This window comes from Abramis brama (assembly GCF_963993115.1).
Source record: "Abramis brama genome assembly, chromosome: 2".
NCBI lineage: Eukaryota > Metazoa > Chordata > Actinopteri > Cypriniformes > Leuciscidae > Abramis > Abramis brama.
The window spans coordinates 53254294-53281621 of NC_139964.1; the positions used below are offsets into that span (position 1 = coordinate 53254294).

The window sequence follows — 27328 nt, forward strand, 5'->3', positions numbered from 1 at the left end:
ACATTTTCTTTACTTTGTAAACACATGATTCATAAGAGAATAATAATAGGTTCAATAATGACTTATAATTAACGTTTGAAAACGTTTAACGTTCTAAATTAAATGTGTTATGAGGCACTGTTTAAAGATCTTTGTTGCCTCGATGCAACATTGTGTTACAGTGTAATGGATATTAATCTAATGAAGAACGCCATGATTGTTAATCAGATGTTTTTAAATATCTACCTTTATAGTAGTTACTTAACATTTAATAAAATAAAGGCCATTTTCATTTGGTTTCTGTCATGTAGCAGATCGTTTTTTATATTCATCATTGGCAAAGTCTTTGATTAATTTCTTTCCATTGTCACATAGTGTTGCCTCCAGGAGAAGGAGCCGCTAAATATTACATTACAAAAATGTTTTATAATAAACTCTCTAACTTTATATAAATGGGTTCTATTTTATGCAAAAAATTTAAACATTGCCTGCAGTTAAAGGCAATTCTGCAAAAAGTCTTATGAAACTGTCCATACTGCACACCTGTACTGAGCAAGTGAATTATGCATCTCTCCATTACGTCTTAAGGGCAGTGATTAAATTTCTGTGGAGGAAAAGTCAGTAGAATGCACTTTCCTTGAAGAAACCCTATCTTTCTACGCTCTGATTACTTTGTCTGATTACTAGCTCGCTCGCTGTATCGGAGCATATATGTGGTTACTTATTAGGCTGAAGCTGATAAATGAATTCAAATGACTGATTCTACTTCAGTTCATCTAAGGCATTTTTGGTCAACCAAAGACAATAAGTTGATGAGCTTAATTGTGTGTGATGCGATCTCTATTCTAAGTTGGCAAAGACAGTTTGTAAGAGTGGCAATGAATCTTATGTGTATGTGTGTGTTTTCTGGAAGCTTCTAGTGCCACAAGTATCCAGGCACAGCATCTGGATTAGTGCAGGCCACAGAAGTGATGCCAATCCTAATCTTGGCAGAAATACCCATTCATAGTGGCTGATGTTGGCACCATAAGTTCTCAACCCTTGTGTGCTTTGTGAATGCTAGAAAACTGCCAAGGAAAATTATGTAAAAATATATTTGAGAAAAAATAAATATATATTTTATAAAATAATTATATTTTATAAAGCTTATCCAGTGTTGTGGAATAACAACAAATAAATAGGCTATGTTTACATAAATATTAAATTACAAATATGAACTGTTTGTTTTAATTCCTGTCTTTGGGGGTTGGTCTTGTGCTTCTGAAAGTTTGGTCATAACATTTGTGGTTACATTTTTACAAAATGTTCATATTAAAAGCTAAAATTTTAATAAATACGCTGCCTCAATAAATGATAATGTTAGCATATTTTAAATGAAATGAAATGTTGTTTTCATTAATTCAGCAATACTCTTGATAGGCTTCAGTGTGGCAAATGCAACTCTCACATTTCAAATAAAGGTTTATTGTCTAGATTTGTTCCATGACAATTACGATAATTTCACATTTATATATTAGACAGTTCAGGCAATGTCAATAGTATGACTCATGATTGGGGTGGATGAAATTATATTGCATTGTTATAATATCATATAAATTAATTATATTAAATTTCATGAGATGTTCAAACTTCATATTTCACACCTTGTGCAAAACTGTTGTGATAAATGTGAACATTTTGCAGTGTGTCAGGTAGGACAGATTCCCAGATTGACCCAGACACAACCTTCTTACCAACCAATCATAGGCCAAACTTCATCAACACCCTAACCATAACCAACTACCTCTGGAGTGAGAGTCAGATGACTGTTTGATAAAATGCTCAATTTACCTTCAAACCTCAAAACAAGAGCCAACAAGAATATCCTACTGGGTTAAAGCACATAGAGGGTTTGGTCATAATAAATTACAATAAAACACAGATTCTTAAAAAGAAACTGTTTTAGACTTTTATGACAGCGTACAATGAATCGCCAAGCTGACGTGAAGCATCAGAACTATGATGCCATTATGAAGCTGCTTCTTTGGCTTATTAATGCATTAATGATTCATATGCACTCTTTTGAAGTGTGCTCAGTAAACGTAAGGAATCGATTTAAGACAGAGCTGTTTAAAACCTAACCTTTAAATAATTAATTTCGCTCTGTTTGTTGCATTTTAATCAAGAGGACCCTGACAGTGGTGGGTAGTGCAGACTATAGAAATGAGCTGAGGAAGTTTCAGTACAACTTTTCCGACATGTTTGTGACATGTCTTGATATTTTAGATTTGCGTTTTGGAAGACTTGTGCGATTTATGCGTGTACCTGATTGTGCGCGCATGTCACGGCATTCTGAAAGAACGGGAAACTTTGTGTCTGTACTCTGTAAAAATATCCTAGAATAGCTCTGTCTCTCTCTCTTTTCCTTCTGTCATCCATTTCAGGTTCACTCTCTCCTCTTATCCTGTCATTCCCCTCCCATCTCTACTGCACTCTGGTTTGGCGTTGTTATCTTATGATGTCAGATTCCCAAAATCCCAGATTCCCACATCAATATTAAATGTGTTGTCTCTCATTCTTTTATTTGCACTCTTCTCTCTCGCTCCTGCAACAGTATTCGTCCCATCTACCTTTCACTGTTGTCCACTGAATACCTTTTATGTATTCTTTATATAAAGAGGAGAGAAGGGTAAGATGAGGTAAAGTTTGTTTGTCTCCTATACAAGGAACACTTAGAGAGGAAAAGTATAGAGCTACTTTTTCCAGGCAACTGTATAATTGGATCAAATAAGACCTATGTCTATGACAAGTCTATGACAGAAAGCCACAAACTAATGTTTTTTTTTGTTTTTTTTTAATGTGATTCACTGGCTGTTGTGTTGTGGTGCATTCAGATCCTCCTGGGAAGTTCATAGTTACGAGTTGGAAAGTCGTGTTTACGACGTCAGGTACGTTCAAGTCACTTTCGTTGGAGCAAGATGGCGGTGTACTTCTTAATTAACTACACAAAGATACAGAAAGCTTCCTCTACTTCTAAAAGGAAGAACAAAGAATGTGCATCAGATGTGTTTCGCTTTTTTTATGTTTTTAATTGATTTATGAAGCCCCTGCTAAATACCTAAGTATTCCGCCACATTTCTTACTGACACGCCCCCAACTCGTAAAGATCAGGGCTTAAAGAAAATTGTATTTACGACATTGTGGTGGCGTTCATAGTGTTAAACTTGTAAATATACGATATTTCCGACTTGACTTAAACGCACCATCGCTCATGGTTAGTATAGGTAAGATAAGTTTAGGATGAACAGATCAGTTCCACATACATTATTTCTTAAATCTTTTATTTCTTAGCTGTAATCTGTTTATTAATTACAATATAATAATTGTCATCATTTCCTATGTGCTTTCTTTTATTTACATTGTTATATCTTAAAATAAACCACTCAGAGTTGACACTGAGCATTTTTGTTACTCAAAGTATTAGTTCACAGAAAATTTGGACTAAACTGCTCGATTTATATGGATTAGTTTTACGATCTCTTTATGAACCTTTTGAAGCGTCAAATTGGTAGTTGCGTCAATGGAGAGACAGAAATCTCTTTGATTCATTTCAAATATCTTCATTTGTGTTTTGAAGATGAATGAAAGTCTTACGGTTTGGCACGACATGAGGGTGAGTGATGACAAGTTTTTCATTTTTGGGTGGACATATAATGAAAACATAATCAACCACATAAAATACAAATACCAAAAGTCAAAAATCTTTTAAATTCCAAACATTCAAAATTGTTTCAATAAAAACTGGACTAAAATCTTTGCCAGAATAAAAAAACCTCTCCTTTATGTTGTTCTAATAATTACAAATGTCATTAACATAGTCATTATTGCAATAAATTGGTTTTAATTAAAATATATTGCTGGAAACAATAAAAAGTCATTAAATGTAAAGATTTGAAATTACTTTGGCCAGTGTAAATTTTGACAAAATGACAAAACACATGTGCAGTTACCTGGATACAAGAGGTGGGCTAATGTACTCACAGGTTCATCTTTCCCTCTCTCCCTTACCTTTTTTCCTGCATGCTGAGCCATAAGCCATCAAACATGAGGCCCTATCTCCCGTAAGACACATAACACACTCCACTCATTATTCAGAAAGGCATCTCATCAAAAGCCTCAGTTTTAGTAATATCACATTACGACATGAACATTGAATTAGATGACAGTTGCTTGTGAGGCCAGATCATTTTAAATTAATGAGCGCTCGATCAAAATGCCACTTTATTAGGTTAAAATGCAAAACGCACATAGACTGGTGCACCCTCACGTGGGTGAGCTGATTCGATTACCAAGATGCGAGTACCTGAGCAGATTTTTTTGCAGTTGTTTAGTTGAATGTAAATAGAATTAATTACCAAAATGTCATCAGGGATAACTGCCACACTCTCACTGGAGGATAAAATCAAATATATTACACCTGTCTCCTGGGTCCCGTCTGTGTGTGTCTGCCTGTGTGCCTGAGTGTGTGTCAGCATATCTTCCCGAGCTCTGTGAGTAATGACTTGATGACACTGTCTAAGTCAGCCAACACGCCCCTTCCTGCCTTCTGCGATATTACCATATATCCTACAAAACAGTGACACACACGCTCACACTCGATGTCAGTTGTCAGACAGATATTGATTGTATTTGCATGGTGTCTTAGGCTAGAAATATATGAGACTGTTTTATTGGAACTGCTGCAATGAGGCACCTGCCAAACCCAAATGCCATTACTCATCCTTGAAAGATCGATCACATTCTTAGACGCATATACACAGACCACGCGCATATATACTACTTCATAATGTTAATGCAAAATAGTTCAATATTGTGATGTGTATTATTGTCGATTGACATATGGACAAAACTAATGTTTGACATTTTTCTTTTTTAGGCTCTTCTGGAAACACAGAACACGTTGAGGTCTTATGTCTCCAACTTCACCTTTAACCTGGGATTTTCTGGGAAATTCTTCCATACAGGTAACTGTGTAGCATATGTGCGTCGGTGTTAAAACATAAAGGGGAAAAATTAATATAACACGCATGATTAGTTCTGTAATATTCTGATTGGCATGGTAACAGAACTGCCATAGCAACATTGAAGTTTCTCTAGTTCATTATGTTGGAGATTATGTTCTATTTGTGAACTGTGTATGCATGTGTTTGTGTGGATAATTAAATAATAAAATGTTTTATTGTTGTTGCTGAATACCTTTGCTGTCACATTCACCGTCTGTCTTCCTCATCTGTGTGTGCACTACACTTCCCATCATCCTCCTTGGCACACCTGCACTCTATCAGCCATCATCATCATCACCTGCACTCCCTCGTTAACAAGCCCTATATATTCAGCACTCTCCCTTCACTCCTCGTCTGGTCTCGTCAATATGTCTATACATGTCATTCCATGATACACAGACTCTCTTCATTACCTACCTGCATACCTACCGTTCCCGATCCTCTTCAGCCCATCTTCAGAGAATCTTCATCATCTGCATCTGCAAGAGAAAGAGAGACTTTGTTATCATTCAGTTAAGCTTCATCCAATTATCTACTTCCTGTTTACTCACTTTCATGCTGTGTCCGATCCATTCTGCTATTAAAATATCAAACTTACCATCTTGCCTGCTTCGTTTGTACGAAACCTGACAGAAGACCAGACCAAAATGCAGAGCTCCACGGAAACCCTGTGTTCCATTTTTCAAGATGGCAGGTCTATAGAAGCATATATGGAGGAATTCCTGCTCTACAGCCACCTTTCCACCTGGAGTGAGGTTCAATTAATGGACTTGTTTTGGAGTGGTTTAGATCCACACGTGGCCCCATGGATACCAGTAGGTGATTCTAGTTTCAACCTCGAGAGTTATCTTGAATTGGTGCTCAGTTCGTGTGGATCTTCCTATACTGTTGGTGTGCCCTCCTCGTCTAAGGTCTCTTTATGTCCCAAATCGAACCAAGGGGTTACCATACCCAGCGCACTTAAGATAATTTTCAATAGTTCTGATCTGACATCGAAATTGTTCGACCCCTCTCTGATATCCGTCAGAGGGGCTCTCCAGTATGCTTCACACAAAATCAGCCCAGCCAAACCCGCTCCTCCTACCTGCCCGCCAGAGCCAGCCGCCTGCCCAGTCGAACCAGAGCCTGCAAGCGTCTGCCCAGTCGAGCCAGAGCCAGTAAGCGACTGCCCAGCCGAGACGGCTCACGGCGACTGCCCAGCCGAGACGGCTCACGGCGACTGCCCAGCCGAGACGGCTCACGGCGACTGCCCAGCCGAGACGGCTCACGGCGACTGCCCAGCCGAGACGGCTCACGGCGACTGCCCAGCCGAGACGGCTCACGGCGACTGCCCAGCCGAGACAGCTCACGGCGACTGCCCAGCCGAGACAGCTCACGGCGACTGCCCAGCCGAGACAGCTCACGGCGACTGCCCAGTAAAGCCCTCATCGCGGGTTCCGTCCAGCTCAACGTCCTTTTCGCCGCTGGTCCCGCCCAGCTCAGAGCCCTCTTCGCCGCTGGTCCCGCCCAGCTCAGAGCCCTCTTCGCCGCTGGTCCCGCCCAGCTCAGAGCCGTCTTCGCCGCTGGTCCCGCCCAGCTCAGAGCCCTCTTCGCCGCTGGTCCTGCCCAGCTCAGAGACTTCTTCACCCCTGGTCCTGTCCAGCCCAGAGCCGCCTTCGCCCCCCCGTCTCATCCAGCCTTGAACCAGAGCCTGATAATTTCCCCAAGAAAATTTTGGGGGGGGGGGCTATAAGTCCTCTGGGGGACCGTGGAGGCCTCACGGACACGGTTCCCAATGCCGTCCTGGCCGCCCGAAGGGTCCTCTCAGCCATGGCCACCCGAAGGGTCCTCTCCGCCATGGTCACCCGAAGGGTCCTCTCCGCCGTGGCCACCTCCTCAGCCTGCTTCACCATGGCCACCTCCTCAGCCTGCTCCGCCATGGCCACCTCCTCAGCCTGCTCCGCCCTGGACGCCCGAGGGTCCGACAGCTCCGCCCTGGACACCCGAGGGTCCGTTTCCGCCATGGTCATCGAGGCCATCCTGGAGTCCGTCTGCCTTCACCCTGGTCACCCTCCTGTCCCGGACTCCAGACTGCCCACCCCCCCTCCCGTGTTCTGCCTTCTGCGGCGCGGGTCGCGCCTAGCGGGAGGGGGGAGTAATGTCACATTCACCGTCTGTCTTCCTCATCTGTGTGTGCACTACACTTCCCATCATCCTCCTTGGCACACCTGCACACCTGCACTCTATCAGCCATCATCATCACCTGCACTCCCTCGTTAACAAGCCCTATATATTCAGCACTCTCCCTTCACTCCTCGTCTGGTCTCGTCTATACGTCTATACACGTCATTCCATGACACACAGACTCTCTTCATTACCTACCTGCATACCTACGTTCCCGATCCTCTTCAGCCCATCTTCAATCCATCTTCAGAGAATCTTCATCATCTGCATCTGCAAGAGAAAGAGAAACTTTGTTATCATTCAGTTAAGCTTCATCCAATGATCTACTTCCTGTTTACTCACCTTTCACGCTGTGTCCGATCCATTCTGCTATTAAAATATCAAACTTACCATCTTGCCTGCTTCGTTTGTACGAAACCTGACACTTTGCAAATTGTAGCTTATTCTGGCCAAGACCCACCTACTTTTTTGTAAATGTCTTTTTTTTTAGGTTTAGTTTTCAGTTTTAATTTATTTAGTTTATTTTAGTACTTCAACTGAAAATCAAAAATGTTGCCTTGGTAACTAGCTGAAATAAAATACATTTTTATATTTTATTCTATTTCTGTAAATGTTTATTTTATTTCAAGTAATAAAGTTTTTATGCGTTTACGTTTTTGTTAGTGTTAGTGAAGAGTCTGCTTGAGATGAATGTATGCATGATGATGTGTGAAGAAAACGAACCAAAAAAAGAAGAAAAATCAAGTCAAAAAGGCATAATTTCCAATCAAATCTAATTTTGTCAAATTATGTAAAACATTTCATTGCATTTAGAACACATGCTAGCTATGAAATTCACTTTAGCAAAACAAAGGAGTCATCCAATTTATTCTAAAATTATATTTCCATCACCATCTTTTTCACCACAGAATGCTATTAAACAAAACAAATATTTGGGCTGTGGTAGAAATTACGATCATTCTTCCATGATGCCATTAGAAACGGTCAATATCGAAACAGAGTTTTAGGAATTTAGGATTTTTTATTAAGGAATGTTTATTTTCTAAAAGTCCACTGCCCCAAAAGAAATACCCAATATGCTAATGTTTGTTTGTGTAGGTACGCAGGAGGAAGATGATGGAGATGATCTGTTGTTGAAATATGTTGATGAGTTCTGGTGGTTTCCTCATATGTGGAGTCATATGCAGCCTCATCTCTTCCATAATGAATCTTCTCTGATGGAACAGATGATCCTGAACAAAGACTTTGCTTTGGTGAGATAAACTACACTTTTTACATGCCCTTACACAATCACTGAACAAAACCATAATCCAGGTATTATCATATCCAGTGAAAAATACTCATTCACCTAAGGAACCATTAGCCCGACAGCGAGTCATGTGTCATTTACTGAGAGAAAATGAACACTAATTATGCATGTTTTACAGGTGCTTTGAAACTTCAGTTGTTGCTCAAATAGAGAAGTGCCTCTTATGATTTTGACAGAATCATTGAAACCTACACATGAACGGGGAAAAGTGTGAGCGTGTGTGTGCTCTCTTAGTTATCTCTCAGTAACACTCCTGCATTTATTTGCCCCCCTTTTTCTGTGAAGCAGCACTCTCATGCCACACTCAAAGACACTTTTCCAGCAGAATGTAATACTCTGACACATATATTTACCCTTCATGTATTACAGAGTGACACGCATACTGTAAATGGATGCGAGCAACCAAAGTGCAAATCTGGCTCATTCCATCTCCTGATCCCCTCTACTCTTCTGCTCCTTATCTTTCCCTGTATGCCTTTCCCTGTCTATAAAACGGGCCAGATATATGGTATATATATATATATATATATATATATATATATATATATATATATATATATGAAGAGTTCAGATGCAAAAGTGCCATCTGAAATTTTCTTTTAGACTGATCATTTTTATGAAGCTCGTATATTTAAGTTCAGTAATTTCGCTTAAATGGCAATGAAAATGACCTATTAATTGCCATTTAAGTGAAATTACTGAACTTAAACGAGCTTGATAAAAATGATCATTCTAGAAGAAATTTCATATGGCACTTAGAGGTTTTTGCATCTGAACTCTTCATTTATATATATATATATATATATATATATATATATATATATATATATATATATATATATAAGACATGACAGGAACATTCAGATTTCTAAGTGAATTTCAAAGAAAAAGAATCTAGCTGTAAGCTGGCACACTAAGGGGTGATCATTGGCATTCCTCATTATCACACAGCCTGTTTTATTTAGTTATGAGCTGTTTGGAAGCCAAACACTGCAGCTGAACCATTAGAGAGGATATCTTCATGATCCAGTGAACAAGTAAACTGTCGTGCAAGTAAACTATCCATCCATTGTGCTGTGCAGTGCCACTCATGCACGTTTGATGCAATTTGGTCACAATTTGGTCAGAAGTACGCTTTGTATTTTACTGCAAGAAATGTTTTAAAACATGTATACACTATATGGATAAAAGTATTGGGAAAATCCTCTTAATTATTTAATTCAGGTTTTCAATCAGACCCATTGCCACAGGTGTCACAGCCGTACAGTCTGCATTTGTAAACATTTGTGAAAAAATGGGTCATTCTGAAGAGCTCAGTGAATTCAAGCGTGGTACCGTGATAGGATGTCACCTTAGCAGTTTGTGAAATTCCATGGTCAACTGTAAGTGGTATTATTGGAAAGTGGAAGCATTTAGGACCTAAGTTGGGTCCCTGAGTGCTGAGGCGCATGGTGTGTAATAGTCGCCAACACTGACAACGCTGATTCCATAGCTGAAGAGTTCCACTGGTATTAATATCAGCACAAAAACTGTGCGGCAGGAGCTTCATGGAATAGATTTCCATAGCCGAGCAGCTGCATGCAAGCCTCACATCACTAAGTACAATGCCAAGCATCGAATGGGTGGTGTAAAGCACGCCGCCACTGGACTCCGGAGCAGTGAAAACGTGTTCTTGGCGAAAACTTGATTGACGAATCACACTTCTCTGTTTGACATTCTGATGGGTGAGTCTGGGCTTGGCGGATACCAGGAGAACATTGCATACCTGACTGCATTTTGCCAACTGTAAAGTTTGGTGGAGAAGGGATAATGGTAAGGGCCTGTTCATTTTTGACAATGCTATGCTTCCACCTTTGTGGGAACAGTTTTGGGAAAGCCCTTTTCTATTCCAGCATGACTGTGCCCCAGTGCACAAAGCAAAGTCCATAAAGACATGGCTGGAAGAGTTTGGTGTGGAAGAACTTGACTGGCCCACACAGAGCCCTAGCCTCGACCCCATCAAACGCCTTTTGGATGAGCCGAAATGGAAATTGTAAGCCATCCTTCTCATCCAACATCAGTGTCTGATCTCACAAATGCTCTACTGGATGATTGGGGCACAAAATTCCCACAGAAACACTCCTTCTTGTGGAAATCCTTCCCAGAAGAGTGGAAGCTGAAATAGGGGGACCAACACCATATTAATGTATATGTATTTAGAATGTGATGCCACCCCTGTTGGCGTAATGGTCAGGTGTCCCAATACTTTCGTCCTTATAGTGTATATAAATGTATATGCACAGCAAGGTATTGTAGATGGTTGTGTGCTCACTAGCTGTCTAGGGTTAATCTGTACTGTTAGGCTGTATGTTAAAATCACTGTCATTTGGCAGTTTGAGTATTAGAAAAACAGCCATGTGATGTGATCAGTGGAATGAGTGATAAACAACAGAGCGTAAAGTGCCCCTGCTGGAAGACACAAACAAGCACAGATTCTGTCTGAAAGCATAACCGCCAGCTAAATTATAATTTGAGTCATGCGCCACGGCTTGAGCAGTTTAGCTAAAAAATGTGACTAAAATTAAATTTTAACTAAGCTCTTTTGAAAACAATAGTCTGGTTTATCTATAGTATTATTATCTCTGTTGTTTATCCCTCACCCCCATTATCGTTTTCAATATCATTTCGTCTTTATCTTTAAAGAGGCCTTCATATTGCAATGAACTTTGAGTGGCTTTTAGTGTGTTTATCCATCTAAGAAATTGAAATATTAGAACTCTAGTTGGCTAATATCTCTTTCACTGTGTTTATGTTTAACTGTTTTGGCAAGGAACTATCTACCATTTTAACTACATTTTCAGTAGCATCAAGCTGCTTTTTCCAACAAGTACAGTACTAATGTAGTGTGACAAAACACTGCATCACAGTTTCTGCATTACATTGTTTGCTTTAGATCTGAGGCAATAATCATTCATATTCTCCTAAACGTTCTTCTACAATGCCGAATTACAGCTTTAGTGATTCGAAACTGAACCAGATTTTTAAAAAACGATTGACATATTCAAACATTTGCTCAGAAGATAAGTCTCTGGTGCTATTGTGCGTCCTTTTTATATCAAAGTATTTAATTAAACAATGCTGTTCATCACTTTTTTGTTGTATTTAGTGTATGTATTCTCATCATTTTTAATTGCAACGACATCTCTTCTCTTCTCTGATGATGTGTTTACTGGCGTGAGGGTGGGACGTCCTGTCACTCACATGAGATCAGAGCAATAACAAACCACAACCATCCAACGATCCAATCAATTCCTGATGGACAAAATCAAGTCTTAATTAAGATTTAAATATGCAGAAATTATGAAAATAGAAAATATAGAAGTAGAAAATTGCATTAATAGATGCCAATGGAAATTCTCTAACATGATAGAAATATAAACCTGTATGTGTGTGTTGTTTTGCAATGTAATGGAAGTATAGTGACAGATTATTTCTTCTGTATTGTGATGTGCATCCGAGTGAAACAAACTACTGAAGAAAAGAAATGTAGGGCGGGGTCTTGGTTCAATTCATTGGTTGCTGATGAAATGTAACATAAAAATTAAACCATTAAAAATTGATAAAATGAGTTTCCATAATACAATTTTAGAGCTGGCATTAGGATCTGCTCAAAATCTGTGGCAATCAACAAATGGCAAACTTCAAAACTTTCCCATGAAAAATCTCCTACATGAGTGACCAAGGTCAAGCAGTTAGCATGCGCTTGACTCTGGGCGCTGAGTTAAACAGACTAGTGTCTGTCAGCTCAGAGGGCAGAGACTGTGAGAGTCAAGCTGACAGAGAATTTTAATGGGCCACGAGCAGAAGTTTGATAATCTAGAGAAGACAGCTTTGATTTGCCTGTGTTGGTTTGGGGGCTTGATTAAATCAGAGCTGTGCAGCTAAGCTAACAGATGAGTGTACATGAGAGGATGGAGGATGTGGGTGGTTTTCTCTGTATGTGTGTGTGTGTGTGTGTGTGTGTGTGTGTGTGTGTGCGCGCACACAAAATCTCTTGAGGGAAATTCTATGGATTACTGGATCCTCATGATATGGAAGTTAAATCTGAAATTTCACCTCAAAATACAGTTATCGACTCAGCTGTTCTTTAGACGTCTATTATCTCACCTATCTGATTTTAATTAGTTAGCCTAGAGAAATTTAAAAATGAAAATGGATTTTTCATAAAAAATCATAAAGTCTTGAATCAATAGCTCTGAGGTAGCTCTGTGTAACTCTGAAGATAAGTGTGGATGTGTGTTAAGGCGAGCGCCAGCTATATAAATGTGTGTGCGTCTGTTTCTGAGAAAAGGGATTTTTGGTTATTTTGTTTTCTCAAGCACTCAAGATAAAAATATGTATATATCACAATGTGTTCTAACCAGACGTGACATGCAACAGTCTTTTTCATCAATCTAAATCTTTTTTTTTTTCTGTCATAACCTGCAACAATAGATAGTACATATTAGAATGATTTCTGAAGGATCATGTGACACTGAAGACTGGAGTTATGGCTACACTATAACTCCAGTGTATACACTGTAGTAATACACTTCTAAGTAGGCTACATCAGTACACTGTTACTTGTGACCATCCCTGTGTATGTGTTTTTTATGAAAGATTGTATTATGCTTGAGTTTGCGCTTGACATCCAAATATAAAGTATATTTATTGGTGTGTATTTCTCATTACAGGAGCATGGTATTCCAGTAGATCTGGGATATGCCGTGGCCCCTCATCATTCTGGTGTTTATCCAGTCCATATTCAGCTGTATGAGGCTTGGAAGAAAGCATGGGGGATACGAGTGACCAGTACTGAGGAATACCCACACCTCAAACCTGCACGTCACCGCAAGGGATTCATTCATAACAACATCATGGTACGGTTCATATAGAGGACACGCTTTGAAAGATTTCTGTGTGGTGTAAAAAAGTATGACAAATAATTAATGTAGCATAAAATGCATTTGTCCTGCGATCAGATTCACAGGAAACAATATATCATACACTTGAAAGTTTGGAAAATGATGGAAAATGTAATAGTTTATTATTTAATATTTTATTTTCACATCCACAGGCAGTCATACAAGATCCTATACCCTATTTCTCAATGTCTGATTAAACTGTAGTGTTATCATATTTTGTTCTACTGTAGCTTACCAAAATAACTTTTCTTCACACATGAATTATATGCTAGTAGGCTAAGCTGTCAATAATACACTTTCATACATAACATCAATGATTGTGGATGGGGCTCTGCCTCATGCCTTGTGTAGTGTCGTGTGAAAAATGCAGTGAGACTTGCCTGCTAGAGACTGCCAAAATACAAGCAACAGCTATGAACAGCTATAAATCAATGAAACACAAACACACTCGAAAAGAATTAATGATGACACACTGGGACTCAGATGAAATACCCCATAGTGCATTCACCACAGTCAAATCTATTAGTGGTACACACACACAGAGATTTTGACTAGATGTCCCTAACTGCAGCATTGAATCAATTCTTGAAATAGCTTTTTGCTGTCTCTGTCTCTCATTTCTGGTCCAAGGCTTTCTGGTTATCTGAAGATTCCTCCTAAAAGCATAGTTCACATTAAAATTAAAGTTTTGTCATAATTTGCAGTCCTGCACGTGGGCGGATACCCGACAGGTGAACCGCTAATATTCAGTGTAACGTGGTATAAAGTTTTGTACCCTTGAGCATTATAGCCAATCACGCTGAATTGAAGTGATTGACAGCTTCAGTGATTATATAGGGATCATTCTTTGCTCGCTTTCTGTATATAGTCTATTCACAATTTGAATACGTTTTATTTTTCATGCTGCTAAGAGGACCAACAGCAATGTTTTTAAGAGAGACAACTGCATTCTAATGCGGCTGCGGTTCGGGTTACAGTCTTTGTCAAACGGGTTGGGTATGGAATTAAATAAGCGTTGCTGTCGGAAAACGGGTCGGTTGTTCTGTTAAGTAATGTGGGCAGATGCAGGTTTACCAAACAGGACCCGTGCAGGATTCTGCCCTCGTGTAATGTCCTAAACCTTTCTTCTGTGGAACAGAAATGGAGATGTTGACATTCTGCCTAAAATCTCCTCAAGAAAGAAAGTCATACATATACATTTGGAACAAGGGATGAGATACAGTAAATGATAAAATACAGAAGTAAAATTTTGAATAATGATAGATAATAGATTATATATAACAACATCTCTTGAATTCATTTTATTTGTCTTACCTAACTGGCAAATCGGGATTTTTTTTTTAGGTCAAAGCATAAACTTTATTAAATTTAGTTAGATTTATGCTTGAAATAAGAAAAAGCTATTTGCCATTGGGGTAAAAAAAGAAACAACTTTTAATAGTTTTTGCAATTTTAAGCTGTTTAGATATTTTAATGGGGAGAAAAAAAACTGATTAAGAAAATTAGTTCTTAAAATGCAGTGCAATATCTTTCATAACTCTTATGAAACAGCAAGAATTAATGCACCCGTTATTTGATTCTTATGAACACTTGTGACTTTTTATTTTTTTATTTCAGAGAAACAAATTAGAATACTCTCTTTTGTTAGAACACCAGCCCACAACATGTTCTATTCTTTGTTCTTTCTAGTGAATTGGAGATGTGTCACTTTTTCTCATTCACAATACAAAAGAACAAGCGTTGGCAGGCCTAACTCAAATTAGTGTTGTTTCACGTGCAATTTAGCTATCATCATCTTAAGCTTTTTTAAGAGTGTTTTGAATCTAGCTAAAGGCAGATATTTTAGAGCAGGTGTTAGTGAGCACAAATCCCTAGCTTTTTTATTTAGATGATGCACCGAAAAGGTTTTGGGTCACTTGTTCGGACACCTGCGGCCTAATTAATGGCCTCCTCTGTGTGAGCACGACAGGTCTCAGATCAGAGATCCATAGCGCTGAATGATGAGTGTAGATACATGAAGCTTAAACATGAGCTATGAAGCATGCCAGACTGTTACAGGCTCCGCAATACAGCAAGCCGACAACTCGCCATAGAACTATTTGCTCCTTTCACAAACCACCACAATAATATACTGACAGGGCAAGTTACATTCAATGAGAAAAAAGAGCAGGGGTGGTGGGTGGCACAAAAGTGAACGGGAAGGACAGAGCACATGAATAGAGTCTCATAAATTCCCCAGGCGTTCTGGTGGGACAGACAGTTTAGTGTGTTTGCACTGGAATTGAATTTTAGGAGATGGAGTAGATTAAAATATTAAATCAAGGCCACATGCGTGCAATACAATTGTGCTGCGCCCCTCAAGTGTGTGTGCGTAGTTTCAGCTACGGAACACGTTTAGTTGAGCACGCATGCCACACAATACTCTGCAATAAAACACAGAGAGAGATGTTAAAGCGAGAAAAGCAATTAGGTTTAAGTTAGATGGAAAGATTGGACAGAGTCCCAAAGATCTGTTCCAGCTCAGTCAAGCAGTCCGAAAACAAGCATATGGGTGATGAAAGCTCTTATCAGTGCATTAGAGACCAGTGTGTTAGTGGGTATGTTAATGTAATATATTTTGCTGTTTTAGCAGTTTGCTGGAGGGGTCTAGTTGCCTCTCTGATATGTACACACACTGTTACAGTGTTGAGAAATGGACTCTGTTGCTCCTTGCAAACTCTCAACCTGTCTTTCTGCCACACACAGAGCAAGGATGCGGACATAGATTACATTATACAATTCAAATGTTTGCTGTCTGTAAGATTTAAAAAGAAAAAAAGATGTTTTCGAAAGTGTCCTATGTAATACTGTGAAATATTGTTAATATTTAAGATAAACTTTGTTCTGTTTTCATATATTTTAAATATACAGTATATATTTTATAATGTAATTTACTGTGGAAAAGCCAATGGAAAAGCTGAATTTTCAGTAGCAATTACTCCGGTGTTAAGTGTCAGATGATCCCTCAGAAATCACTCTAACATGCTGATTTCAGACGAGACCACTTTGGCAAGTTTACTTGAGTTTATTGAACACAATTTATCTTTGGCGGTATGGTTCCTTATGGGGGTTCTTGCTCCATAATTAATGACTAACGCATTCTCATCCTAGGGCGTCATATACTGACGCTTTTGACATTTCGTCTACATCCAACGCACATGACACCCTTTAGCGTCAATATGACACGCACAGAGCTTTGTTCGGTTATGGATAGGTTTAGGTCTGGGGTAGGGTTAGGGTTAGGGTTAGACCGCTAGGAGGCGCCTTCTGGCCCATATCTATCTGCGTCTCATATTGACGCTAAAGGGTGCCATGTGCGTTGGATGTAGACGAAATGTCAAAAGCGTCAGTATATGATGCCTTGGGATGAGATCGGGCTGTTAATGACATACGTAGCTTTAGCATTAACCCCCCTATGGAACCATCATCTTGAGCAATATACAGATGATTAAGACAGTTTAGTAATGTCTTTAAGCCGTGGTTTAACATGTAGACATAGCAGTGAAGTCCGGGACGTCTATGCTGTAGCTTGCTATGAGGAAGGGTGTGTCTCTCACGATGATGTCCGTGACTCTAGGACTTGAAAGCCTTGATAATCTGAAACAAAGAAGACAACAGCCAAAAGGTGCACAGAAATATGCTTGATACTTATAGTGGTGAGAGTGGGGGGGTTGCAAGCAGTTTAGGCATATTTCCCGGGCGCAATATTTTTTTTTCCCAGGATGGTAGGGGAAGACTCATGAATATTCATTAGGGAAGTCATCCCTGATTGGTCTGATGACCTACCCCTAGCCCCGCCCCTAAACCTACCCGTCACTGGGGTTAAGACCAGTCAGGGATGACTTCCCTAATGAATATTCATGAGTCTTCCCCTACCATCCTGGGGAAAAAAATATCGCTTCCCGGGCGGAAGTGGCGTGTATATATATCCTTCCGGTCTAATAGGAGAACGGTAGTGGTTGGAGCAATTTGACAGCTGACCGCGTCAGCTGATCGCAGCCTATGCCTACGTGGCCTGTCTGAACTGACGCTGTGCTCGATTTGATGCTCAAGAAACATTTCTTATTATTATTCATGTTGAAAACATTTGAGGCTTAATATTTTTTTGGAAACCATGATTCCAAATTTCAAATTTCTCAATCAAAGCTATTTTATACATTCAGAACACTTCGAATATTAGGCACAACGAATCTCGTAGACTACATTTTTTGAAACTTTGGTATCCTTATATTGAAACCTAAATGCCTCAGTCCACATTTTTTGTAATTATATAGAAAAGAGCTATTCTTTTGTCAAAATACAAACATATAATACTACAACTGTAGTTGGAGAAGTACCCTAGAGAAAAAGAGACAGAGCTTTTCTGTTGTTGTCAAGAAGTAATTTTGTCACATTGAGTCACAGTATATTTCTTATTATCTTTTCTTCTTGTCTGTCTTTGCCTGTTTGGCACATATTTTATTGAAACATTCAGCTTTTTCCCACTGAGAAATGATTCTGTTTTCTTTGACTGATTCAGACAGGAAGTGAATGGATGAATATATAAGTTGTCTCCATGCAACACCTGAATACAGATACACTGACATGAGACTTAATAAAAAGTTATGTGTAAAACTGAAACTGGGAGTATTACATGATAAACGTCACAGAGGTTTATAAATTTACCATAAGAATATTATTTTTTTCGAATACAAAGCAGGGTTTGATCTGTGTTGACTACAAACCTTTGTAGTCTAAAACTCTGTGTGTGTGTGTGTGTGTGTGTTTGTATGTGAGCAGGTGCTGCCCCGCCAGACATGCGGCTTATTCACACACACCATCTTCTATAAAGAATATCCGGGAGGCCCTAAAGAACTGGACAAAAGCATACGAGGAGGAGAGCTGTTTCTGACTGTCCTGCTCAACCCTGTAAGTGTAAAACACACAGGCACACACATACTGCTATTCCCTGTTGTCTCTGCTCATTTCATCCTATCAGCCTGCTGTATTGTTTTTCTCTGTCTTATTCTGTCCTCATGCCCCCCTCCTTTCTCTCGCTGGGTTTCCATGTTAGTGTTGCTTATAGATTTGTTCTCCCAGCATGAATCACTGTTCTTATGTTGAAACTCTGCCCTGCTTGAATCAGCAGCGAAATGAAAAACAATAGTGTGTATACTGTCGTGTACTATGTGTGCTGTGTGTTTATACATTAAATCAGTGCTTCTCAACTAGTGGGTTACGACCCAAAATTGAGTCACAGGTCTGTCCTGATAGGGTCACAGACTGCAGGAACAAAATAATGCATCTAACCATATGACAATACATAGTTTGGGTAGCAAAATGGGTTGTTAAATTTTAATAGAAAATGCTTCCCATGGCAAAGGGCGTGCATGCAATTCTGGGACAAATCTGTGTTGTACTTATGTACTATGAACAGATTTGTTGCTGTGTTGAGTCTATTGTTAGATAAATAAATAATAAATAAATAAATAAAAAAATAATTTTCAGTAATTGGAATAAGACTGAAATAAAATAAAATAAAAATATTAAATGAAAAAAAAACTTATAAAAAAGTAAAATAAAATACTAATAGCTAAATAGAAAAAAGCTAATACGATTTTGAAAAAAGCATGTAACAAAATGACTAAAATTAAACTACAATTAAAATTAAAGCTGAAAATATGAAAAAATGTAATTAAAAATGTTAATAAATACTATAATAGTATATAAATACTACTAAAATAACACTGATTGAGTCGCCACTGGATGCTTAAAGTCCTGAAGAACAGCTGTGGAGCATTAATGTATACTGTAGATTGACTGATGGATGGATACTGTATTGTGAATGGCTAACATCCTGTGCTGCCTTTATGTGTATAAGGTAAGAAAATGTAATGTTTAAAAAGTCATACTCTGGATGTTTGTGTGTGTGAAGAAATCATCCATGTGTATCTTCTCCTTTTGCTAAAGGCAATTTCTGAGGGTTGACTCATTCCCATGATACTGCACTGACCTGAAAACAAGCTGAATGTAATCAGAGATTGTGTGTTCTCATGTTCACAAAGATCCTGGTCATCTGCTTATACCAGCAATGATAAACAACCCACAGACACAAATAGAGAGAGGGTGGGTGAAAGGAACATAAGGAGATATGGAGGTGTGAAGATGTAGTATATTGTATTCTTCACTCTGTGTGGAATAAGATTGTTCACTTCACACTTACCTTGCCAAAGCCTACAATGTGTGATAGTGTGTTAATAGTGTGTTAAGTGTTTGTCTGTGTGGTTGTCTGACTAAAAGAGGATCTGATGAGAAAGAGATACTGAGAATAATTTCTCTTTTTGGCTTTTTGGTAGTGTGGATCAGTGCACTATTTACTTGTATATTGAATTTATATTTTAAATTCACCATCATAAGCCAGTTACTATCAAATTTTTGTCATCAAACTTTTTTGTCTAATTATTTTCTGTCAGTGATTTGATTTAAAATTGAAAAATACAGTCTTCACTTTTAATTTTTACATTATAATGTATCTTTTTTAATATATAAATCTTTAATTTTTAGTTATTTTTTAGTTTATTATTTTATATATTGTATTATATTTGTATTCTTTTATTTTTTATGGTGAATGTGGATTATTTTAATCATGGATTATTTTGTGAATGAGAAACAACTTAATTTTTTAGAATGAGAGGCTTGTTGAATATCACAGGCCTGTTGCATGAAGCTCGTTGAACAAACTCTGAGTTTCAGAGTAAGTTTAGTGTAATAATCAGGGGCTGGAGTGTAGGTTCCAGGTATGCTGATGTCTTTTATTTTGAAATTTTTACTTCCAGTTTGTTACGTCACTTGGTATAGGTGCATGTTAGTTTGCGTATGGATAGCATGGAGGAAGGGGGTGAGTAGCTGGGAGGCTCACTTTCTGTTTGTCATTGCATATTTTCTTATTTTACCGTCATCATTCAACGTACTGCTGTTCTCTTCATTATTACAATAAACCACCTGGATTTGCAGTTGAAACGCGTCAGCTTTTACTCCCTCTACTCAGCCTCTTAGCGGAGGCTGGCTGCCGCTATATTTAGAGTTGACAAAAACATACAAACGCTCGGTATAAATGTTCTCTGTCAAACCAGGGTTAGATCCAGAGTTTGCATTTAACTCTATAATTCTTAGTATATCAATGCATGTGAATCAACTTAATTTAAATAATAATTTATACATGTTTACAAACAGCTTAAAAAAATACACGTAAGCTTAGTCAGTTTAAAAGCTTTATATATTACAGTTTTTCTCAATCGATTTGACACATTTCTCCAAATGAATGTAGTTGCTCTCAAAACAATTAACATAGCTCTAAACACACTCTTATGTTGGTCCAACAGTTAAATTTTACTGCATAATGAAGCACTGCATTTTATTCTAGTAATGCATTTATCAAAAATTAATAGTAACATCAGAACTACAAGTGTGTTCTCTGTAGATTTAATAACAAATTCAGCTGTAGATACACAAATGCATGAATGAAAATACATGTTTTTCGTGTTCTTTAATCGTATTCTTCAAAGTTCTTTAATGACGAATTTAGTTGTATAACGATGAATTTTAACCCCCCAAAAATAAAATTAAATAAATAAATAAATGTACTGCAATCATTGAATCAATTAACCTTATAGATCTTGCCTCTCATTAACATCTGGTCTGCTCATTAACAAGTCGTGGGGGAAAAAAGCAGTGAATGCTGGATCCATTCTTGTGCCTCAACTTCTCCACAGGCCTCTCCCATCGCTAGAAGAAGACTTGACGCGTTTGCACCTGACGCGTTTTTTGCAGCGAGAGGCGCCTTTTTTCAATTGTTTTCCTATGGCAGTGAGCGTTCTGCGCGCTGTTTATGCGCCTGCTGCGCCTCACGTTTTTGCAGTTGAAAAAAGCAACTCAGAGCGGAAAAAGCGCCCGACGTCATTGCGTTTTTTTTCCACTGTCCAATCGAATGAATGGAGAGGCGGGCCTTCCGTTTTAGTGACGAAAGCTACAGTTGCTTGAACGCCCGGAGAGTGTGATGATGGAGGATAATCTTGTGGTGCTCACGCGGGTTACCAGGAGCTTAACGACTTCACGAACCGTAACTACCACAATGTTACCACAATGGGCAGTGCTGTGTGCCTCGCGTTTTCGAACCTGAAAAACGCGCTAGGTGTGATCGGGGCCTTTCTTGGTTGTAAGGGTTGTGATCATATAATTTCCATCTTCAAGAGGAGAATATGCTGGAAGGAACACCATCCTGAAATGTGGGTGATGCTCAAACCACTCTTGCAGCAGTGCTGAATTGTTAAATTGGAAATTGTCCCAAACAGCTACAGAATTTCGCTCAATTTGCTCCTGATCACCCTGCGGAAAGCGGATTTAATTGAGGAAGATTAAAAATGTAGAAGCTTTTCTGTGTTGTGCGTCCTCAAGACAGCGCTATGTGCCACAACACCATTGGATGTGACACAATGTTTATATTGGGCTAAACTCTCTGTCCAGCTTCCCTCAAGGAAAGACCTTAATTTATGACATGGTCAATTAGGGTGGCGCTGATTTCATTTGAAACCTGTCCGTACCCTATCCTTCTATCTCTCCTTCCTCCTCTTACCTCTTACACCTTGCTCTTCCTTTCCCCTCTGCTTGTCCATGTCTTATATTTTCTTCTCTTGCTCTTTGCACTAATACCATTTACTTCCACTCTACCATCTCTTCACCCTCTACCCCTCTTTCTACATCCTCAGCTCTTCTTGCTTCTGCTAAATCCTCAACTCTTCTTGCTCCATCTCCTCTTCCTATACCATCTATTCCTTTCCCCTCATCTCTTTCTACCTCTTCCACTGTTCCTCTCCCTCTCAATATTACCCTTCCTCTACCCTCTCCAAAATCTCTCACTCTTACATTTCTTCCTTTTCCCTTTCTTCTTTTTCTTGTCATTTTTCTTTTCCCCTTTTATAGTTTTTGTAATTGAGATAGCTGTGTAAACAATTAGGAAATTTCCTGTGTTGTTTGTGACTAGCTCATTTATTTATTAACAATATTTATTGGGGCTAATTGAGAACATTCCAAGTGCAACTGAGAATTTAACAAATAGCAGAGTTTTGTTTGTTGTGTTTGGGGAAAATGGTGCACAAACGATTGGGATTTCGTAAAACCAATAAAAAGAGCTGCAATTGTTGTAATATATACACTTACCGGCCACTTGGGTACACCGGTTCAACTGCTAGTTTACGCATATATCTAATCAGCCAATCACATGGCAGGAACTCAATGTATTTAGGCATGAAGACATGGTAAAGACCATCTGCTGAAGTTCGAACTAAACATCAGAATGGGGAAGAAAGGTGATTAAAGTGACTTTGAACATGGCATGGTTGTTGGTGCCAGACAGGCTGGTCTGAGTAACTGCTGCTCTTCTGGAATTTTCATGCACAACCATCTCTAGGGTTTACAGAGAATGGACCGAAAAAGAGAATTTATCAGCAGTTCTGTGGGTGAAAATGCCTTGTTGATGCCAGGGTCAGAGGAGAATGGCCAGACTGGTTTGAGCTTATAGAAAAGCAACTGTAACTCAGATAACCACTCGTTACAGCTGAGGTACTGTATGCAGAAAAGCATCTCTGAACACGTCGAACCTTGAAGCAGATGGGCTACAGCAGCAGAAGATCACACTGGGACGCTACAGTTCGCATGGGCTTACTAAAATTGGACAATAGAAGATTGAAAAAACATTACCTAATCTGATAAGTCTCAATTTCTGCTGCAATATTCAGATTATATGGTCAGCATCTTGCCTAAACAACATGAAAGCATTGATCCATCCAGCCTTGTATCAATAGTTCAGGCTGGCTGGTGGTGTAATGGTGTGAGAGATATTCTGTGGGCACACTTTGGACCCCTTACTACCAATTGAGCATCGTTTAAATGCCACAGCCTACCTGAGTATTGTTGCTGACCATGTCCATGCCTTTATGACCACAGTGAACCCATATTCTGATGGCTACATCCAGCAGAATAACGCACCATTTCACAAAGCTCAAATCATCTCAAACTGGTTTCTTGAACATGACAATGACTTCACTATACTCAAATGGCCTCCACAGTCTCCAGATCTCAATCCAATAAAGCACCTTTGGGATGTTGTGGAACTGGAGATTCGGATCAGGGATGTGCAGCCAACAAATCTGCAGCAACTGCGTGATGCTATCATGTGAATATGGACCAAAATCTCTGAGGAATTAAAATCAGTAATTAAATGTTAATTAATATGATATTATAATTATATATAATTACAATCCACTTAATACAGATAAATAGCTAGCAGCAATGCTAAATGTTTTGTGTGGTAATTATTGAATGCGTTGAATGTGAAGACTGGAATGCAGGTAATATGAGGAGGAGGTTGTGTGGTCATGACTTTAGAGTTCGGATTCCATGTCTAGTAAATTAAACATGAGTCTTTCATCTCCAAGCAACACTTCCTGTCCAATCAGAACATCACACTGAATGAAGGAAGATAAAGCAGACAAGATTTAGATTCCTTTGTGGATCTTGTTTGAATATTCTTCTACAATAAGCATCCAAACTACTATTGTGCTTAAAAAGTGCTGTGAGAGTTCTGTAGATGCACATTACCAGGAACATGATCACACTTCTGTCTTTCTACATTAAACTCAAACCCATCACATACATACATTAATCTGACCGTAGGCTTTTTGATTTATTCATCACAGCCACATTCTTCTGTGTTAAAATGAATCACTGTTAACATGAAGACACAGGACTACTTATTAATGACATACATCACTCTTTTCTTCTCTTCGTTCAGTAGCATCGATTAAACATTTTATGGCAGTGATAAAATTGTTATTATATTGAAAAAAAAACATTAGTATAACATTGATTGAAGTGAAAAAGAAAAAAATTCCGCCATGCCTTGTGCCTTCTTTGTCTCCTTGTCCAGAGGGCTTTAATGGAAACTCATTTATCTGCCCATTCATTATTGAGGTCCTCTCTCTGAAATGAGGTTGTGTGTGTGTGTGTGTGTGTGTGTGTATGTGTGTGTGTGTGTGTGTGTGTGTGTGAGAGAGAGAGAGCTGTGCTGTGCTGTGCTTTGCTTTGCTTGAGAACATCAGGTTAACAGAGCATAACATAACGAGAGAACACTGTTTTTGACACTCCAAAATCTTTTATGTTATTATCAGAAGGGTAAAAATATATTCTTCAATGTAATTAATTGGAAACACTGTGGTCTTTATAAACTTGCATAAAAAATAAGTCTTAAAAGATTTTATTTCTCACGGAAAAACAAATATTGGAGACTAAAACAACATGAAGGTGATGAATTTAAAAAAAATTGGTGAGCTATTCCTTTAAGAGCAACACAACAAATTCAGCTGACATCATGTATGTTGATGTCAACTTTCAATTATCCTGATAATGGATAATTGTCAAAGAACTGAGAGAAAGAGAGACTATAAGCAGAACTAAACAGTTTGTACAAGAAAAGGAAGGATGTCCAATCAGAGAAAAGGAGAGAGGGAGTGTATGTTTGTTTGTGTCTGAGTGAAAGAGAGACTGTATAAAGGACAGAAAGAGAGAGAGAAAAGATACTTGAGGCTGAAATTTTCCAGCTGGACTCTCCTGTTAAATGAGCCGAAGGGGGGGTGTCTGTGTCTGATTTTGAGTCTTATTAAGCTACGCTTGCTTAGAGAAAGTTAGAGTATGATACAAACACCAAGATGGTTGTCCAGCACCACTGTTTTTGAATATATATTAAAAGTATCATTCAATACATTTAGCAGTGAAAAATCAGCTGTAGGTTACACATCAGAATATACAAACATGAAAATTCTCCCATTCTTGCACTCCTGAATTGTTAAACCTTTTTGGGGGGAAATGCAAAATCATGAATTTTACCATTTTTAATCATGAAGTTACACTGCACTGAAGCTTTCAGCAACAAAAAGGTGGTCAACGTGCCATAAATGTATGATAAGAGTCCAAGTCTTTTGGGATAGCTTTCAGAGGGGAAGTGAATGTCAGGTCTTTAAAAAAAAAGAAGGGAAAAAAACAGGTTGATCCTAAAAATAAAAAAATATATATTTGAAATACATTAATTTTATGCTAAGTATACTACAAATACATTTACATATTAATGTACTTAATTAAAATACCCTACAATTGTACTTTTAGTATACTAAATTGGTATACTTAAAGTCTGCTAAATTAGAACATTTAATTTTGTATTTAATGCACTTTAGTTATCCAGAAATAGTGCTGAGGTCACACTAAAGCTATACTTAACTTAAGTATAGACCTTATGCGCCAGAGAAACGAGGGCGCCGCCATCTTTAGAATATTGTCTTTGAACTTCCGTTTTTGCGGTCGCTCTGTATATTTCTATGGCATTGCTGTCCAGGAGTAATTAGCTTTTGAAGTGGATTTACTTAATGTAAAGTTAAGTTATCATGAGGATTGTAATGTTTAAAGCAGATGCCTTAACAAATGTCATTAGACCGGGAAGATTTTAAAACAAGCCGTTCATTCATAAATACGTAAGATCGCTGTGAAAATACAGACCGAAAGACAAAAGACAACAAGCGGAGCGCTGAAAAGGGGCGGGGCTACATAAGGTCTATACTGTTTATGATTATGCTAAAGTGAAACTATTGCAAGTATACTTAAGGTACACGTTAAATATCTTGCATTTTAAAACTGATATTATACAGAGATCATACTATCCTTACTAATAGTGATATTAAACACATTTTTATTTAGGTTTTGTTTAGTGTAATTGGAGAGAATATACTATCTGTACTTTATTATTATGTCTATGGAAAGTCCCCCTAAAACATGAAAACCTAACTGTGTGTGTGTGTGTGTGTGTGTGTGTGTGTGTGTGTCATGGCCAGGCCAAGTCATTACCCGTGTACATGTGATAATCATGTTGCGCCAATCTGAACAAGTAGGTCAAGATTAATACAGAAAAAAGAGATCAAGTTGGATTTTGCAGGTGTACTGTATAGAACAGAATAGAATAGAACAGTAGAATAGACATTTATGTTGAGACTACTAAAAGTATATACAACATTAAAACTGGTTTATTATGGTGAGCTGACTAGAATACACAATTAACAGTAACATTTTAGTTTTCTAGTAAAATTGATTGTTGCTTATTGGGGAATGAAGAAAAGTTTAACTTTACCTGCTCTTACAGTATGTTTGGGATCGTGTGTGTTTGTTAGTTTGAGTGTCCAAGGTCCAGTGAGCAAGCTTTGTTACAACTTAGCCTGGTTACTGAGAAGTTCTGTGATGCACCAATAAAATGTATCTTTTACAATCTACAAAATGTGTCTCAGATGGCAAAATTGTGGACAAAATTGTATAGCGTGAAACTGGCTTTTATTGAAAAATAACCTAAAATAAAAACTAATTATCCTTGTACCAGAGGAACATTTGGAATAAAAGGATCAGTATTATAATAATATTGATATTATATTAATTATAATATAAGAAAGAATAATTTAATTCACTGCGATTTAATTAAACACAAAAAATACAAATTAAATTTAATAAATTGTTTAATGTTTAAATTGATTGTAAAATACTGTTGTTTCCATTTTTATATTTTGCTACTTTGCTATTTAGAGTTTAGAATATTTATTTCTTTAATATTTGCTATATTTAGATATTTAAATAAATATTTATATTTCATGATTACTTATGTATTGTATTCACTGTTCTTCTGTTCAAACTCAATGGAAATGTAATTTTGTTTCTGCTGTCCGTTATGTAAGGCAAAAGAAGTTTGAAACATCAAATACAACAAGATGAAATGAAATTGGAAGACT

General features: G+C 38.1%; 1 protein-coding gene across 1 annotated transcript in view; it reads left to right on the forward strand.

Moving 5' to 3' along the window:
* The window catches only part of ndst3 (N-deacetylase/N-sulfotransferase (heparan glucosaminyl) 3), a 66798-nt gene that overhangs the window by 15167 nt on the left and 24303 nt on the right, over nucleotides 1-27328 (forward strand). The window contains exons 3-6 of the mRNA XM_084097349.1: nucleotides 4895-4982; nucleotides 8283-8437; nucleotides 13206-13391; nucleotides 18255-18383. Of these exons, the coding sequence (XP_083953475.1) occupies nucleotides 4895-4982; nucleotides 8283-8437; nucleotides 13206-13391; nucleotides 18255-18383 (558 nt within the window). The remainder of the gene's footprint in view (nucleotides 1-4894; nucleotides 4983-8282; nucleotides 8438-13205; nucleotides 13392-18254; nucleotides 18384-27328) is intronic.